The 18,458-nt window shown below is 41.2% G+C and overlaps 1 protein-coding gene across 4 annotated transcripts in view; it reads left to right on the top strand.

Annotated features, from left to right (window-relative positions):
* Window positions 1–18,458, top strand: part of LRRC9 (leucine rich repeat containing 9) — an 89,397-nt gene that overhangs the window by 26,213 nt on the left and 44,726 nt on the right. For all 4 annotated transcript variants that reach the window (XM_032783211.2, XM_032783208.2, XM_032783209.2 and 1 more), the window contains exons 12-20: window positions 3,839–3,956; window positions 8,030–8,162; window positions 9,442–9,588; window positions 10,998–11,119; window positions 12,229–12,441; window positions 13,964–14,083; window positions 15,340–15,531; window positions 17,031–17,156; window positions 18,054–18,194. In XM_032783211.2, the coding sequence (XP_032639102.1) occupies window positions 3,839–3,956; window positions 8,030–8,162; window positions 9,442–9,588; window positions 10,998–11,119; window positions 12,229–12,441; window positions 13,964–14,083; window positions 15,340–15,531; window positions 17,031–17,156; window positions 18,054–18,194 (1,312 nt within the window). The remainder of the gene's footprint in view (window positions 1–3,838; window positions 3,957–8,029; window positions 8,163–9,441; window positions 9,589–10,997; window positions 11,120–12,228; window positions 12,442–13,963; window positions 14,084–15,339; window positions 15,532–17,030; window positions 17,157–18,053; window positions 18,195–18,458) is intronic.

Here is an 18,458-nt window from a genome sequence, read left to right as displayed (position 1 = left end):
ATGATTTTTAAGGACAATTTAGTGAAGCAGTTACATGGGAAGCAATATGAATTTAATGATTTTAAGTGATAGATATGTTTTACAAAGCAATACATAAACCAGCATAAGGCTGTGAATTCAGTTTAAAGATGTGAATGGCCAGATTTTTTTTTTAAAGGAAAGCCAGAGAGAGAGAGAGTTCAAAAAGAGGACAAAATACATGCATGTATGCAACTGTATTGAACACACATCTCAGTAGTGTTCATGCAGGTACTTGGTTGCATATTCAGCCAGTGGATTTGTATGCTCGAGTGCCGGTGTGTCCAAATTTCTTATATGCGGATTTCAGCCTTTACTTTAGAAAGTTTTGGCTATTATAGTTATTCATTCCACTGCCTTCTAACAAGAAGGTTTAAGACCCTGATACTATAATGAGCCCTGTGCAAGCAGTGGGTCCAGATGAGCCTCACCAATGCCGAATAGAGGGGAATGATCACGTGTCCAAGCAGCTTGCAGGAGTGGGAGCTTAATTACTGGAAAGAAGAGTTTCTAAAGTGGGATTTTTTTAATATATGCTCTTTAATTTAAGTTTTGACAATTTTCAGAGTAATGTATACAAGACGTATGGTAATTAGTCTTAAAATATACAACTGTCTACAGTATAGGAAGGGTCAGAAGAAAAGGGATAATTGAGATGGTATTAAATCTTACATTACAAATGGAAACTAAAGATTGGTTTATACAGAAGTTCCCTGCAGGGTGCATAATATAACTAACAAATGAGTTCACTGGGAGTTCTGTGTGTAGCATGAAAGCAGGATCAGGCACTGAAGCTTTAAAAATTAACAATGATTCTTCTTCTAGTGATTGTCCATATGCGTTCCACTTCTGGTGCACATGCTGCAAGATAGGATTATTTTAGCTAACAAGTATCCATTGGGGCAGTGCCTGCTGTCTGGATGCCCTTGTGCCCACCCATACCTCAGTTTGTTCTTGCCGCCCATGGCTGGGAGATGGAATTCCTGCAGTGTCCTCTTCTGTGTACAGTGTGTGACATCACTGATGTTTTGTGTGTGTGTAAATCAGTTAGTCAACCACTACATTATACAAGATCATTATCTATAGGATAGAGAAAAAAATTTTTATTAGTGTTAGGGAGCTTCCTGGTATCGAGATTTAGCCATTAGGGCTGAAATGAAGTCCGTGGCGTTCAGAACTTGCCTCTCCTGTGATATGACGGTTCTGCTTAATGATGGATGTTTTAAGTGCCTTTTTTGTTTTGGAGAGGAGCATATCACTGATAGATGCTCATTCTGTGGCTCCTTCTCCAAGAGAATTCAGAAACTGAGAGAGGTCCATCTTAAACTTTTCTCCTGGAGTGCTCAACAAGATTCTCAGAGTCCGAGAAAAAGGGCCTATTAGGCCTCAGCAGGCTTCCTCCATCAGTGTGCTTATGAGCTGTGGCTCAGCTCCAAGTTACCAGGCTCACTCTTCAGAGAAACTTCTATCTACTGAGACTGGAAGAGTCGCTAAGCCCTCCCCCACCCAGTCATCTGACAGGGATAAGAAGGAACATGATTCTCAGATTGAGTACCAGTGTAGCTCACCCTCCTGGGACCTAGTAAAAGGAGGCATGGATCATAGAATATCAGAGTTGGAAGGGACCTCAGGAGGTCATCTAGTCCAACCCCAAACTCAAAATAAGACCAGTCCCCAACTAAGTCATCCCAGCCAGGGCTTCGTCAAGCCTGACCTTAAAAACCTCTAAGGACGGAGATTCCACCACCTCCCTAGCTAACTTATTCCAGTGCTTTTATCACCCTCCTAGTGAAAAAGTTTTTCATGATATCCAACCTAAACCTCCCCCACTTCTTGTTCTGTCATCTGGTACCACTGAGAACAGTCTAGATCCATCCTCTTTGGAACTCCCTTTCAGGTAGTTGAAAGCAGCTATCAAATTCCCCCCTCATTCTTCTCTTCTGCAGACTAAATAATCCCAGTTCCCTCAGCCTCTCTTCATAAGTCATGTGCCCCAGCCCCCTGATCATTTTTTTTTTCCCTCTACTGGACTCTTTCCAATTTTTCCACATCCTTCTTGTAGCATGGGGCCCAAAACTGGATACAGTACTCCAGATGAGGCCTCACCAATGCCGAATAGAGGGGAATGATCACGTCCCTTGATCTGTTGGCAATGCCCCTACTTATACAGTAAAAAATACCGTTTAGATCTCCTCAGACTCTTGTCAGCTCAGCCACCAATAGTATTACCTGACTTACCCAATGTAATCTCTCAGAATGAAGGTCAGATCCTACCATGGACCCAGCATTTTTGCATCTAAGAGCATGGAAGCTGGCTGGTTAACTACCATCAACAGAAGCTGAATAGCTGACATCCAAAATACACTAGTGCACAGCAGAAACTGACTTATGCAGGAAAATGGGAGATGCTCTGTCTGAACAGCAAAGTGCCCCCTGTCTTCTTTAGAAGACTCAGTCCAAAATAGCAGGAATCATGTGCTGTCCGTACGCATTCAGGACCATACATCAGCTTCATAAGAATTCATTTAGCATCTATATCAGTTCACCATCCTCCTGTCCAGGGTCACACCATATTTTCCCACCCTACAGTTGTTAAGTTCCTCATGCCCTTTATTCATGTGCTTCCCCCAGTTTGGGAGCTCCCTCTTTCCTGTGACCTAGTCTTAGCGGGGTTAATGGGACCTCCTTTTGAGCCCCTAGAATCTTTCTCTCTATATCATCCATCTTTTAAAATGGATTTTTTTAGTTGTTGGATAAGAGAGATTCAGGCCCTCATGGATGGTGCATCTTACATGCTGTTACATAAAGACACAGTGATCCTTAGGTCTCATGCACAGTTTTTACTAAAGGTTGTTTCAGATGGTCATCTGAATCACATGAATCACCAACCAGTTTTCTTTCCCAAGCTTCACTCCAACTAAGAGAAGCGAAGTTGCATGCCCTTGATGTGGTTAGGATTCTTTCGTATTACCTTGACAGAACAAAACCCTTCAGGAGTTTCCCAAGACTGTTTGTAGCAGTTGCTGATAGGGTAAAAGGTCAGGCAGTGCATACCCGGAGACTGTCTAAATGCATGTCTAATTGTATTAGATCATACTGTGAGTTAGCTAGACTAGAGCCACCCGGGCAGGTTAGAGCCCACTCCACCAGGACTCAGGCACTTTTATGTTTATGGTATGAAAAGCATATCAGTTTCAGAAATTTGCAGGGCAGCTATCTGTGGATCAGTCCTTGATTTCACACACCACTATTCTTTAGCTGAGGCCTCAGGATGCCTATTTTGGCAAAGCTGTCATACAATCATGATCTTGATTGTGAGGTCGCTGCTTGCCAATCACCAGAAGTGGAGTCCATGTGGACAATCACTCAACGAGGAAAGAACGATTATTTCTCTTATGGAAACTGGTTCTTTGAGATGATTTGTCCACATGGATTCCATTATCCACTCTCCTTCCCAGCTACTACAGTAATCTTGCCAAGGACCTCCAGCAAAGAGAAGGAAGTAAGAACTCGATATTTGAAATACAAAAAAAAAAAAAAAAAAAAGATTTTTTTGAGGAGGCACAGGAAATGGAGACCACCCTTATGCATTAAAGGACGAAAACACTTGTTTTATCATGCATTTGATCTTTAGTGTTCACCAGATATTGCACACTGAATATCAACATTATTTGTATTTCTTACATAAGTGGAAGTTGTCTTAATTGCAATCCAGCTAATTCTTAGTGAACATTGTACAACAAACATGCTCCGCTAGGGCTGCATATTATTTTTGCAACAGAAGCACTGAAATATTTTCCTGCTTCTTATTCTTGTTAAGAAACTACAGGAAGATGCTGGAATGTCTCTTCTATGTGTTTGACCCAGACTTGCCAGTTAAGAAGAAGCAACTGCTGCAAGTGCTTGAGGATGGGTTCCAGGCAATGGAAGAGCACAAGGTGAGATAAAATCTGTACAGAAGAATGTATATTACTTTGTAGTTGGTAGCCCAGCTCAGAAAGGTCTAATTGGTGCTGCTCTACCTTCCCCTCTTCTTTCATCTCTTCTTAGCCCTTTGTCCCACTCATCTTTCCCCTCTTTTTCTGTGTTTATTCTTGTCCTTCCTCCTGTTGTCTCCACTTTCTTCTTTGCTTTTCCCCTCCCTGGCACAGAAATAATCAGTGCTTTGCTACTTCTTTTCAACTCCCGTTTCACGCCTTCCCTTTTCTTCTCTGCCCTCTCCCTCCCTTTCGGTTGCACAGCTTCTGTCCTTGTTCATCACGAATTCTCAGTTGGGAGGCAGTCCAGCGTTGTTCGTGGAAGCTTCAGGACTAAGTCTTGCCCTTCAGCTCAGGCCCCCAGATTTTCTGCCTCCAGCAGTGTAACGAGTTAGCAGTTTAGTTTCTCCCAACCAGATTGTTTTATAATTTAATTTTTATTTGTTTTTGTGCAGCAGTGATTTATAATCTTTCTTCTTTCTCCTCTCTCCCAGATTGGGTATTTGACAGCATGGAGACTTCAAAGCCTCAGCTATAGCTATTCAGACTAAAGGTGTTTCACATACTTAGTAAGGAAAGCCCACTTGGTGATAAAAAGTCATCATCTCTGGGTATAATCCTTGCTTGGAGTGAGACATCTGCCATTCTATCCTGGTCAAACCCTTGATGTGATTTGTGACTTGATGGCTACGAGGGTGTTACACCCACAAATAGCAATCAGTTGTCCTAAACAGATCTTGTGCATCCAAATGTACAGGTGAGGAGCTGCTTGGGAAAACTGAGATAAATTAGTAGCTGAGACAGCAGAGAGGTCTCAGCCCTCACTATCAAAGCCAGCATAGCAATCCGTTGGTCACTACCAACACCAAGAGTATTCAAGAAAGAACAATTCCTTTAGCAGAGGGAAAATCTAGAGTAGAAGTTTCCCTACATTTTTCTCCAAACCAACCAAAGAACATTTGTGTATGAGAAGTCACAATCCTTTATAAAACTCTTCATTCAGATCCACCCTCCACGCTAAGAAATAGCTGGTAGTACTTACAGCAAGGCACAGGTCGCAAGTTTTTCTTCTAGACAATGTTCCAATTAATGGCCTGTCTAGAGAAACAGTACCATTTGTAATTGGACAGCAGCTGGACAGGATTCATACTCACCAGTTCTTCACAGTAAGAAGAGCTTTTGACTCCAATGCAGAAAATTGCTCACTCATGGGGAAAAAATAAAATAAAAAAAAAGCCTGGCTCTGGCCACACTTTTACCATCATGGAAAAGATTTCCAAAGACCCAAAAATTCATTGCACTAGTCATTTCCTGACAGAGGTCATCTATAGCAATTTTCTGCAATGAACAGGATTGTTGGTAGAATGCGTTGGCTTCATCCCCCAAGTGGTTTCTCAAAATGCACCTGAAGAAATTCATTCTGGAATGTGGAACCACACACCTGCTACAATGCAAAATTAGGTTTCATTCTCAGATCACATCCAAATATCCCCTTGTGGGCAGGTCAGTACAAACATGTTGAAAGCCAACACAGTTTGCACACTAGACCCTTGCATACTCACTAAGGAAGTAAGCCGTTCAGGTTGAGGAGTATACTTGGAAGACAAATTTCCAAAATCTCAGCAAAATCTTAGTTCACTGTGACAGCTGTCAGTAGTGTGTCTGAACAACCTCCCTACCCAAAACCTAAAAACGTGGCCGCATGGGATCAGATCAGTGGTCCATCAAGTCCAGTATGACAGTGGTCAGTACCAGCTACTTCAGAAGAAGGTGCAAGAAAACACATCACAGGCAATTTTGCCTTTCATGGTGGAAATCTCCCCATTAGAGGTTGGTTTATGATTGAGGCATGAGTGTTTGTCCCTTCCAAAATCAGGTAGTAACAAGAGGTCAAATGTAAGTAATGTTGTGAGAAGAGAAGAATCTGCCATCTTTCAAGATAGTTCACATAAAGAATATAGAAAAGAGGAAAAGGAAGAGTTGAAGTCGTTCTTCTAATCCTTCACTGGTCCAGAAGGCATTTTAGACTTGCTAGATAGCTAAGGAACCCACATTGCATCTACAGAAAAGGCCAGACCTCTTGAAGCAAGTACCCCTTTCATTCAGACCAGGAACACCTACAGTTACCAGCCTGGGCATCCTAAGAAAAGTGTAGTTCAGCATGGATGCTCCGTTGGTCTCTGATACAGTTTAGTATCCAGATAAAACTCAACCAGGAAATTTCATTAATTGACCTGGTCAAATTTATATTTCATGTGCAAGGTGAAACAGAAGGTTCTTTGGGCAGGGACTTCCTCTTTCTACAGAGCGACTGCACTGTGGCCCAGATTTCTGGATGCTACTATAATACAAATACATAATAATAATTACGAAGTGCTGGCTATCTCAGCAACACTTGAGTTTCTCCAGATTGGTTTATTGGAGTCCTACAACCAAGCGCCATAGAATCATGGGTACCAGTCCCAGCCCTAGCAGTGTTCTGTAAGTAGGCACATTGGACTCTTCTGGGGAGGTAGTTCTCCTATCATTTTGTTTGAACACTTGGAAGTCCTTTGGAAGATTGTGGCATAAATGGGCATTCCTAGGGCTCTAAAGTTATAGCTTGGGCATATGGAATACGCCTGCCAGTTGTTTGCTGTTTATTTCATTCTGTCAAAAACATGAAGGCATTAGGGTCTCAGAGTTGCAGCAGGCAAGATGTTAAAATGCTGCACCATTTGGCATGCTTGGCATCTGGGAAACTATTCACAGAAGTCCACAGGGCACTGGGAAGAAAGAGTATGAGTCTCATGTGAGGAAGATTTGCAAAATAAGTTTCCATTCCTCTGCAAAGTCATCCTTGAAAGGAAAGTGCTACTGGGTTGGTTCCTACAAACATTCCTGCCTATTATTCTACTATAATACTAATTAAAACTCTGTTTATTCACCCCTCCCTACCTCCAATTTGTGTGAATCACTGTCTGCTATTTCCAACTGCTGGTGAATGAGAAGAGAAACTGTGTAAAGGAAAGAAAAAACTTTTTACCTGATCATTTTGTTTCTGTTAACAGATTCTCTTCTCATTCAGCCCACCCTGGGAGTCTGGTAAATGACCAGAATACAAACTGAATTCTTTTTCTAAAGGGAGACATAGACATATAACTGTCTTAAAAACCTATTATATCAAGTTATTGTCTTAATGCTAATAATCAGTTGCTGGAGTGTTCCCACAGCTGTGGAACAACTCTTCTGGCAAACGGAGCTGAAGGGTGGGGCTTTGTCTTGGAGTCTCCAGCAAAAACATTGGACTGCCTTGTTGAATTCCATATATAGGGGGCATTGTCTCATTAGTGATGAATGAGGAGAGAAGCTGTTAACACTGAATTATCAGATAAGAAATGTCTCATTCTGACCCATGAAAAGCAAAATATAGAGAGATGGGATAGGAGAGCTGTCTCTCTTTTTCTGCGGCATCCTCATTTTGTCTTCCCTACTTATAACCCACCTCTCCCTGTTTTTCTGTTTTGTGAATAGCTTTCTTTGAGTGGTGGGATTGTATCTTCAGAAATATCTCCCGCTCGCCCTTCTCTCTCTCTGCTTCTTTGTTGTTATTGTGGTAGTGCTCAAAGGCCCCAGTTAGGACTGCCCTTCCCATTGTGCTAGGTGCTGTTCAAAGAAAAATCTGATTCCCGCTCCAAAGAAAAAGGAGTCTGGTGGCACCTTAAAGACTAATAGATTTATTTGGGCATACGCTTTGCATCTTAAGAGGTGGGTTTTTTACCTCATTGTTTTTGTGGATACAGACTAACACGGCTACCCCTTTGATACTGTGCTCCAAAGACTTTACAATCTAACTTTCTTTTCTCCTGACTAAATTGTGATGTCGCAAGTAAATGAGCCTGCCATTGTTTTTTACTCCTCCCTCTTCCACTCTCCACCTCTTCCTTAATTTATTTGCATATTGTAAAGCTACTGATTGAGGATATGTGTCTTGAAATTCTTACAGGGGGCGTTGGTCAAATAAACGTACTTAGACCTTACTTTCATCTTTGCAGCTTTCAAGAAGACAAGCTGTTCTCCTCTGTAACAGTTTAAGTATGTGTGAACGTCCCAGAATAGAATTTTTGCAGCAACAAACCAAGGATGAACGTAAAAATAGCAATGATCTTGAGGAACCATTCAGACATGGTAATGTAATCACTTGGAAAGGTGCTTTAAAACATCATTGATAGGTGTAAGGCTCATTTCATAAATCACTGCAAAGTGTTTTGTCTTGTAAGTACAAGAAAATCTTGTAAATACAGTAGATTGTTGTGGTATACAGGTCTTTTTGTGGAGGGACCCAGAAGACCTGTTGCAATCTGGCCCAGTGCCCTTTCTATTTGAAAATCCCTCCAAGCCATACAGTGGCTTGGAGCTAACTCCTAAACTGGTTCAGAGGCAGCTAAGAGAGGCACTCCTGTCTGGAAGCAAATTAGATGTAGCTTAACCTTTCTAGACTCAGCAGCTTACAAGAAGGGTGAGTTATAGGGAGTGAGGGGGAGACACAAGGGGGTTGTGCTAACTTGAAGCCAGGACAGGGCACTCTGAGGAAACAGGCGTCACTAGTGACAGGATGTATCAACCCTTTACTGGCATCGAATGGGTTAAGACGCTTCTTTGTGCTAGAGAAGTGCCACTGTGCCACACTGGCAAGTCATGCCAGGAATGGAGAAGTTTAAAAGGAGGAATCATTACTCAGCAGTGGGCAGCCCAGGAAGGGAGTAGTCTGTTAAGCTTTCCAGCTCCCAGGAAGAGGCCTGATAACTAGCAGAACCTATTCCCTCAAAAAAGGGAGGACATGTCCCCTATGCTAAAAAGGTGAAGAGACTGTGTCCCATAACTTGTGCTGGAGACCCCAAGTGGTCTCTAGGATGGACTATGGCCCATCCAGGGCCCCTCTGAAGAAAGGGAGGCCAATATCCTGGTTTAGGACTACCTTTAGGTTTGTTTGTTATTTAATTTGCCCTTTTGTTTAGCTCCTTTTGCTGACTTTGGATTGTTTGTTTCACCTGAGACTCTGAAAAGGGGAGAAGTAGCCAGAAGGCCTTGATCAGAAGGCTGAGAGCTGGCCACTGCTAGACTGACGCTGACTTCTCCTGCTAGAAGGACTGGACTTGTGTGAAGTAACATCAAAGGGGGTGCTCTGATGGGACAGATCCTTAATACCTCCCTGTTTGTTTGTTTGTTTGTTTGTTTGTTTTTTCTGAATTTACTGCTTATCAATCTTAGCCAAATACTACTGTTCTGGGAACAAATTGTCGGAAGTCTTTGTTCCCAAAATGTACTTGTTAGATAGTTAATCTGCCAGACCAGAATATAGTCTCGTGTCCTATGGTATTGAGCTGACCACCAACATTTTATTGCCCTGTGTTTATAGAAAATTTGGTAGCGTTATTATTAAATCTTCTTTTCTTTCCATCCTTAGGGAAACTCATAATTGCAAAAGTTTTTCTTGGACATAGTGTTCCAGCTCGTGAAAAAGATCCCATCAGTCAAGTCAACTATCCAGGGGCTAATTCAGTGTTCAGGCCTCGGAAACATTTACTAAGTGATACATCTGATGCTGATGATGGTAACGTATCTGTAGGCAGTTGTTAGCATAAAGTGAAGGTTGTGTCAGTATTATATTCTAAATACTGTCTTTCACAGGTCTAGAAGCCTGTTGTGGAATTTTGATCCTGGTGGGAACTCAGAATACAGTCTTGCTCCAGCCCAAGTGCATGTTGTTTTGAACTAATATTAAAGAGGATAATAAAAGATGCTCACTGTTTTAGTGATTACTTGTGGTAGTTTAATTCACAGAGAGTTTAAAGGAAAGCACGAAGGACCAGATTGTGCTCTTCAGCTATTAGTCCATACTAGAAATAGTGTGGTGTACACAATCCTTCACCCAGCTTTGCATTGTTCAGGGCATGTGTGGGTGTATGTGTAATAATTGGGGCCACATACACATACCTCAGTGGAGATCAAACACCTTCATCATTAAAATCCCCAAGCCATCTCCACTTGAGCAGAAGGAGAATTCCTTTAATGCAGAGAAGCATGCTTTATTGTCTCTAGAGGGAGTCATGATCACCCTCACTAAGTCTGTACTATCGATGTACGATGCAATGATCTTTGAGTGGTCGATCCTGCTTGCTCCATGTGGCAAGTCAACTTTGCAGGACAGTGCAGAGTGGGAACAGGGCCATGATTTCACCTCTTCCCTGTCCAGTTGGGGGGATTTGCAATCATTGGAATACTGGAAGAGAGCAATCCCTTTGTTTACTTGAGTGCAGGAACTGTGATTGTACATGTCCTTCCATGGGCAAGAAGACGAGAAAAACAATCTGTTAGGTGATTACACCATAGAATGATTGAGTAGTTTTAGGTAACAGTGCAGTATAGCAGACTGTGCCTTGGGGGCCGAAGCGAAGTTCCCTTTTCCAACGGGTCTGCCATGAAAGAACAGCTGTCCTTGGCTCCACCTCCTCACTCCAGAGGGAAAATAATCTGCAGCAGGAGAAGATTTCATTTAGCACATGGGGGGGGGGGGCGAGGGGGATGAATGGAGAAAAGTTTCTTGCCCAATCCCCACCCCTGCTTGCCCACTCCCTTCCAATCAGCAGGAGAGGGAGTAATGGCCCCAGAGAGGCTGCCTCCCACTCATGCTGGAACCTGCCAGCTCTGCAGCTCACGCAGGGGAGTAAGGGGACATGTTACTGCCCTCTGAGAATGTGTAGTGCAAGAAACAGGGTTGCCCTAGAAAAATAAAAAACTAAATTATAGGGTTCTGCAGTAAGATTTGGTAAGATTTTTAGATGTTGCTACAGGACACCTAAAGAGAATTAAGATCCTAAGAAAACAAATCTCCCTTAAGTAAACAACTCAAATTAACTTTTAGAATGAGCGAAATGTTAGTTCGCTACATCCTGCAATGAACATGAAACAGTCTTATATTTATTCCTTCCACTTGTGTTTGTTTCTTTTCTTTTGCTGTAGAAATGTATTCTTCCGTGGAACATAGAAACTGTGACTGTCGCCATCGACAGTGTGAGTGGTTTGTGTTTGATCACGAACTGGTCTTGCCCGAATACATCGTTGAATTTGAGTACACTACACTGGTATGAACTTTGTTTTCCCTAATAAGATGTTAGACCATAAGTTTTAGATCTCAAAATCAAGAGAACAACAACTAGTTGAAATTATTCCTCCTTCACTCACATTACCTGACAGGACCTAAGTTCAGGGTTCTGTTCCCTCTAACTGTTTAAAGGCCTGATAAAACTCACGTTGAAGTCAGTGGGAAACTTCATACGCTGCAATGAGAGTTAAAATCAGACTCTTATTTTGTAACATTATCAAGTGTGGCAGGGAAGGCACAGAGACTTAAATGTAGCCTTAGCAGTGCAATGAAGCACAATTGAAAATTAGCTCTTCTCTCACTAAATGCACCATCCATCAAGGTAATGAGACACTAAAATGAATGAGATTTGACTGTGCTCAAAACCTTGCTTCATGGAGTCCTTAATGAGAGAGCAACTCATTTTCAATCTGTGTTTTGGTTCAAAGTGTGATGTATGTAGTTTTGAAGCATGCACAGATATTCTGCTACTGGTTGGGATCCTGAACAGGTTTTTCCTTAATTAAAAAAAGCTTTTATGTTAATTTTTTATAAGCTATGTGGTGGACTGGCCTTGTGGTTATATGGCTATGTAACTTGCTGTTGTCATGCAAGAGTTTCAGTTCAGGTCCTGAGCTCTACTAGCTAGCAGAAGCAGGGTGTGCTGCAAAAGTAGAATATTCAGCTCCCACAGGGGAGCGTGGGGGAGATTCCCCCTTTCTATCACATTTGAGTGGTCCACTGCCAAAACAATTGCAGTACTAATGAGCTCCCAGGGGTCTACATCTAACTCTTTCATTGGAGAGTGAGCTATTGCAGTGCTTGGACTTTGGGGGTTTGGGTAGGGAAGCAGACTTCTGTTGTCCTCAGTGCGAGTTCTATATGTGACAGGATATGGCCCACAAACTCTTCATTACTTTTTGTTCATTACATAATGTAATTTGTAAATGCTTATGCAAACAAAAGCATTGTTGTTCTCTTCTGAAAGTGCTGCATTACCGAAAGATGATTTCCTAACTCTACTTTCGGCATATTTATATGCAATTTTAAATAATTTACTTAAATTAAAATAGAAATTTTACTAATGTTGACCAATATTATTTTGCATAGGTCAAAGTTCAGTCCCTGTTTTCTACACTCAGCAATGTAATTGTAGATGAAAGAAAGAAAAATACAGAAGGATTTATATTGTCTAGTGATTTGCAACGTGATGATGAAGTTATGAACATGGAGCCTACAGTAAAAGCCAGACCCAAAATTGTTTGCTTGGATGAAAAGACAGTGCTTTCAGTTGCTAAGGCCAATATTTACAGTCAAATAGTGGTGAGTATTGTCTGTTAAACTTACAGCAGGACAAGGTATTACGTAATCAGTTTCGTGTTATTCAGATTGCCTCATAAACCAATCAAAAGCAGGACGTCACAAATTAAGGCTAGCATTTGGGCTTGATTCTGGTGTTACACTTGTTGTACATCAGTGCAGTGCTTTGGGAGTAATTGGAGATCCAAAACTAGTGTGAAATCAGAATAAGGACTTCCATCCCTAAATTATGCCATTTGTTTTTCATAAAAATATGAATTTACAAATACTGGGCAGGATTCTGATTTTATTTACTATTGTATAAATAATTCCATTGAAATCACATGCAAAACTACTGTTTGTGAGACCTAGATAAGGCCTAACATGTCAGCTTTAACTGAGAGTCTTCTCAAAGTTTTTTTGGGTGTGTGGTTGTGTCATCATAGTGATCACTCAAGATTTTATATGTCAGTTTTGGCATCAGAAAAATATAAATCCAGTGAAGGGGAGAACTCTTGACAGCCACATAGCTACACCCAGTTTTTCAATATCATTGCAACTGATGGGTCTCCAAACCCCTTATGCAAATTGGTATTTGCATACAAAACTCCTTTCATTGCATAGCTAACTGCAGTTTTGCATTTGCAGTTACTCATTTTGTCTGTACAGACTTGATGCAGGAAGCCTGCTGAACATTTGGCATTTTAAATTGTTAAATAGTTTTGATCTCCTCTCCTGTCTGTGTCTTCGATGGGGTAACAGTTCTCCCCTCCCCCTTGCCCTCACCCATAATTCCCTTTCCTGGGTGCTTGACTTCACTTGGCTGGTTCTTCTCCTCTTCTGGGTGCCTCTATCCCCAAACTGTACTCCAGGCATGGAGGATTTCCCAGCTGGCAATCTTCCATCCAGTCTCCCCAAGCAACAAGATCTCTCCTAGTGGGGAAGGATTGGAAACTGTCGTCCCTTCTTACTCCTACCATTACCGCTTTCAGTGGACCAGTAAAAACCATTTCTGAACTGAATCTCCATCTTCCTAACCCACTGTTACTTCAGGGAGAAGCAGCAAAGAGTCCCGTGGCACTTTATAGACTAACAGACGTTTTGGAGCATGAGCTTTCGTGGGTGAATACCCACTTTGTTGGATGCATGTAGTGCAAAAGTTTTCACCCATGAAAGCTCATGCTCCAAAACGTCTGTTAGTCTATGAGGTGCCACAGGATTCTTTGCTGCTTTTACAGATCCAGACTAACATGGCTACCCCTCTGATACTTCAGCGAGAAGATAGAGGGGAAGAACAAATATCCTTCAAAATAGAAAATAAAAGCAATACTTTGTCCCAGGATCCCTGCAACTGCTCTTCACAAACTTTATTTCACTTACAAGTAACTTTTCTTAGCCTTTTTTATAATCTATAGAATAGAGTTACATTTACTTTTAAACATTAGCAGTTGAAGCTCTTTAATGTTGAAAAGCAGTGAAGGAGTAGCACAGAATTTGGTTGTGTATATATATGGTACAGTTGTAATCTCATTAATTTTTGACCTAGGTTCTGAATTTGCATGGGAACAGCCTGAGCAAACTGCGGGACATCTCTAAACTGACAGGGCTTCGAAAACTTATTGTCAGCTTTAATGAATTTACATGTTTAGATGATGTTTACCACTTGGTAAGAAATGTTACTCTATATTTTGTAAAGGAAATTAAACTAAAGGAATATTTTAATTGAAAAAAATCCTTTGTGTGTACAACTTAAATATATTAATGTCTATTGCATGGCAGCAAGCCTGATTTATATCTAATGGGTGAAGTTCACTACCTCTAAACAGAGCCCTTGTTCCTACTCCTCCTTTGTTGTAGGCAATGTGGACCAATAGGTAGAGTACTGGATTGGGACTTTGGTGACCTGGGTTCTATTCCTGACTCTGCAGTTAGCCTGCTTAGTGGTGGTAGGCAAGTCATTTCACCTCCCTTGCCTCAGTTTCCCAGTATGAACAATGGAATAATGATACTCACCTCCTTTGTAGAGCGCTTTGAGATCTGCAAATGAAAAGTGCTATATAAGAGGTAGATGGTGGTATTATTATTCCTGTCTCCCACCCTTTGTCTCTCTTGTCTACTTAGTTGTAAATGCTTCAGGTTAGAGACCGTTTCTTACTGTGTGTGTCTACAGTGCCTAGCACAATGGGCCCTGATCTTGGTTGGAGTCTCTAGGCGCTATCCTAACACAAATAAATAATAACTAACAACAATTAATAACATCCAAGATTAGACTTGGAGTGAGACTCTGACTGTGGGGCAGGAAGGATGGCTTTCACCTCCAGGCCATACAGTGTTGCTCCTCCAGGGCTGCCATTCTAGTGTAGTTTTTAAACATCCCCTACCAGGATTTCTGGGCCACTGGATCTGTGTGATTGCAGATCATGTGACTAAAATCACAACCTGCCTCCAACCCTCTCTTTTGCCTAGTTTGGGGCCAGTACAGAGTCACCCTACATGAGGGGTACAAGATGTAGGACCTTCCCCCACCTTCCAAGGACTTCCTGTAGATCCCACCACTCTCAAATGATGTGATTGTCTCACTCACTCTGGCTAAAGTAGTGTACGGGGCCTTGCATGGCTGAGCATGCTAGGGATGAATTCCACCCTGAAAAAAGAAAACTAAAACTGTTCTGTATTCTGTTGGTAGTAGATGGATGAGGAAATATCAGAGGGTGGGCTGGATTCAATATACATTCAAAGGTTCAATTGTTAACCAGACTTCTATCCAGATAGGCTTTCTGCTGGGCAAGGGGCGCTTTGGGCATTGAATCTGGATGACAGTGCCTTCTGTGGGACTGTCTATTAAAACTGAGTTTGTTACCAAATCTTTCCTTGCTGTACTTTTTTCTGTACAATTGTTCTCAAATCAGTACTGTCTTGCAGCCCAATCTGGAATATTTTGATGCAAGCCACAACCATGTGATCACCCTGGAGGGTATTAGAGGCTTAAGCAAACTGAAGTATTTAGACTTGAGCTGGAATCAACTGAAAAAAACTGGAGAGGAAATAAATGTCTTACGTAAACACACTTCAAACGTACTCAGTCTTGATATCAGACATAACCCATGGCATAAGGTATGTTTCAGTGCTTAAAATTCTCAGGAAAACCTTCTAGCCAAAACAACAATTAGACCTTATAGTGCTAAATGTTGGTCCTCGTTCTCATTTACATTGAGGCCGCTTTACACCACTCTGGCTGTGTAAGGGGCCTTAAAGTGGATATATATGTAATTAGTGTCCACTTTAAGAATGCTTTACGCTGTCAGGCCCTTTGACTTTGTGAACAATCCTGAGCAAGAGGTTGTGCATAATCTGCAGAGGTGGCTCCTAAAAGCATTGTGACTCAGTGACACTACTCTGAGGCATAATTCCTCTCCTCCTTGCTTCTAGTAGGTGGTAACTTTACTGATGATCTATGCCAGCCACCCTTTGCCCCCACTGCACTGACTCAGCTGTGCTGGCCAGTGAAAGGAGACAGGGCAGAAATAGTTTCCCTCACTTTCAGGGAAAATATACAGTGCCAACCTTCTACCTGGTGACACACACATCCCCCAGAGCGGCAGCGCAGCTGTGCTGGCTGTGGCATTGGGGAGCAATGCAAGACTCAGTCCATTGCACGCCCTCTCCATCCATTCCCTGACTACCTACATAATCCTCTTCTCCTGAATTCCAAGCGCTGTGTAGCCTAGTTAAGAGATGTGCGTACTCCTTCATTCTCCCATGCACAGGTGCATAGTCTCATCTAGTTTATAAAGATTACATTGATCATTATTATTCTGGTTGTTTCAGTAAGTATATTTTCCAGCTAGAAATAAAGATGTTATTATTCACTTTCCTTATGAGTATGATTATCCAGTCTGTGTTTTTCTTGCACTATAATTTAATGGGAATTTTAAAATGTTTCTGTGTAAGAGTTAGGGCTGTAGCTCCACCTTGAGTTTAGACTCACACATCCAAATCCCTTGAGCTTCTCTTTCACCTCCTCTGAGGTCATCAAATTCCTTGCATTTAATAACACTTGTAATACTTGCAAACTTCTGGCTTATAAGGCAGGTGCTAATAACTTTGTTATTGTACCGCACTTAATGTCTTACATAGCTATATATAATTACAATCCTTCAGGGCTACATTTTTATCTCATACACGCATGTAAATCCAGAGTAATTTATTGACATCAGTGTCACATTAGATCAATGTAACCAAACCTAGCCCAAATGTATGTTGTTCCTTATAGTTTTGTACAGGTATGGCAAGACTCAGCCCATTTCCCACCCCTTTTCACCCGTCCCCAATCCAGGTGAGCAGGGAACACATAGCAACCTTGTGGAGGCTGCTTTCCCATGCACACTGCTACCAATGGTAGGCATAGCTGGGACATAGGAGCAAGGGGCACATCTTATGTCTCCTTTTTTACTTTCTTGTGTGAGCACACAGGATGGACCACAATCTATCCCTTAACATACATAACATGAGAGAAGACTGGATTGAAAGGAATCATATGTCCTTTTATTGTATGTAACAATATAGACAATTTTAAAAACTCAATTACATCACTTTGCTTTTTTTTTTCCAAGCCAGTCTCGTTGCGTTTGAGTGTCATTGGCCGATTAAAGGCTCTTACTCGTTTAGATGGCGTCCAGATTACTGAAGAAGAGGCTGCAGCTGCTTCATGTTTTATTGCTGGATCAAAGATCTCTCAGGTATGATGTTCCGTTTTGCTATTACTTGTAGCAAATGCAAGACTGGAAACAAGAAATTATAGGCACAATCTGACTTGTATTTTAAAATTTGTATTTAATCTTATTTTTAAAATCACCTAGTTTCCTATGCCCTATTAAAATGCCATATTTTGTGCTCTGAGTAGCTGGCTGTGAAGCAGCAGTTATTTCACAAACATTGTTCTCACTCAGAGCTTCGCTGATATTGGTAATGATGCTGGTTCACAATGAAAGATATTTCATAATGTTAAATTTTAATAATTTTGAAGTTGTTAAAAATGACCTTGTTTAATTTCAGCTCTATTCAAAACACGGGAAATTAAATGTTTGCCAAATAAAAGAGAGGATAAAGCAAGTAGCAGAAAAATTGTCTAGACTTCTGAGGCCTTGTGTATGTGACGAGTTAGTGTGCAGTAAGCCAAGTGTGGTCTGCTGCGCGCCAGCTTGCCACTCACTAATTCACTGTGTGGACACTGCTACAACACAGTGAATTCTTTTGATCTTTATTCAGATCATATTTTTGATCAGTTCTTACTCCAGAAGAGTCTGATTCTGTCTATTCTCTGACAACCCCCCATTGACTAGAATCAGACTTTTCTGGAATAAGAACTGATCAAAAACAGAGTAAAGGCCTCAAGCTTTGCCCCGATCATTTTTTTTAGTAGAATAATAAACATTAAAAATGGATAAGCTTTATTACCACGTGTCAGATCTACTAGAACTATCAGATCCACAGACATATTAGATCTACTAACATATGATACAGTCTCCCAATCATAAGGAGATTGAGCCATAAAGCCCCTTTCTTCATGTTACACTGTGAAAAATGTACATTATTTATACCGTTATATTATCTATTAAGTATTTTCATTTTCTCAGGCATGTCTTTTAGAACATTCTAGGACTGATGAAGTTCGACCACGCATTCTGAGTGTACATCCTTATGCCAAAATTCTGACTGAAATTAGCAAGAACAAGGTGGATTCACAAACTCATTTCAGTAGCAGCTGGTATCCTAAGGTAAGGCTGTCTCTATTAAATATAATGCATTAGGCCTTAGATTTATCTCTGTCACATTTTTATTTTGTTATATTTGTTGAGTTGATGCATGTTAATTAAAAATACATCTTTCTGAGCACTTAAACATGTAATCTAGTACCTGAAGTTAAGAATATAAAAACATAAGAGTTTCCATATCAGATCACAATCTTTTCTTCTGAGTTGGTAGGATATTGAAACTTTAATATTCAGTGTTCATGCATAGAATTTTCAGTACTGAGCCCA

The sequence above is a fragment of the Chelonoidis abingdonii genome, chromosome 4, assembly GCF_003597395.2.
Source record: "Chelonoidis abingdonii isolate Lonesome George chromosome 4, CheloAbing_2.0, whole genome shotgun sequence".
Classification (NCBI taxonomy): Eukaryota; Metazoa; Chordata; order Testudines; family Testudinidae; genus Chelonoidis; species Chelonoidis abingdonii.
Note: the sequence above shows the minus strand (reverse complement) of the source record. Positions and strands in the feature narration are given on the sequence as shown.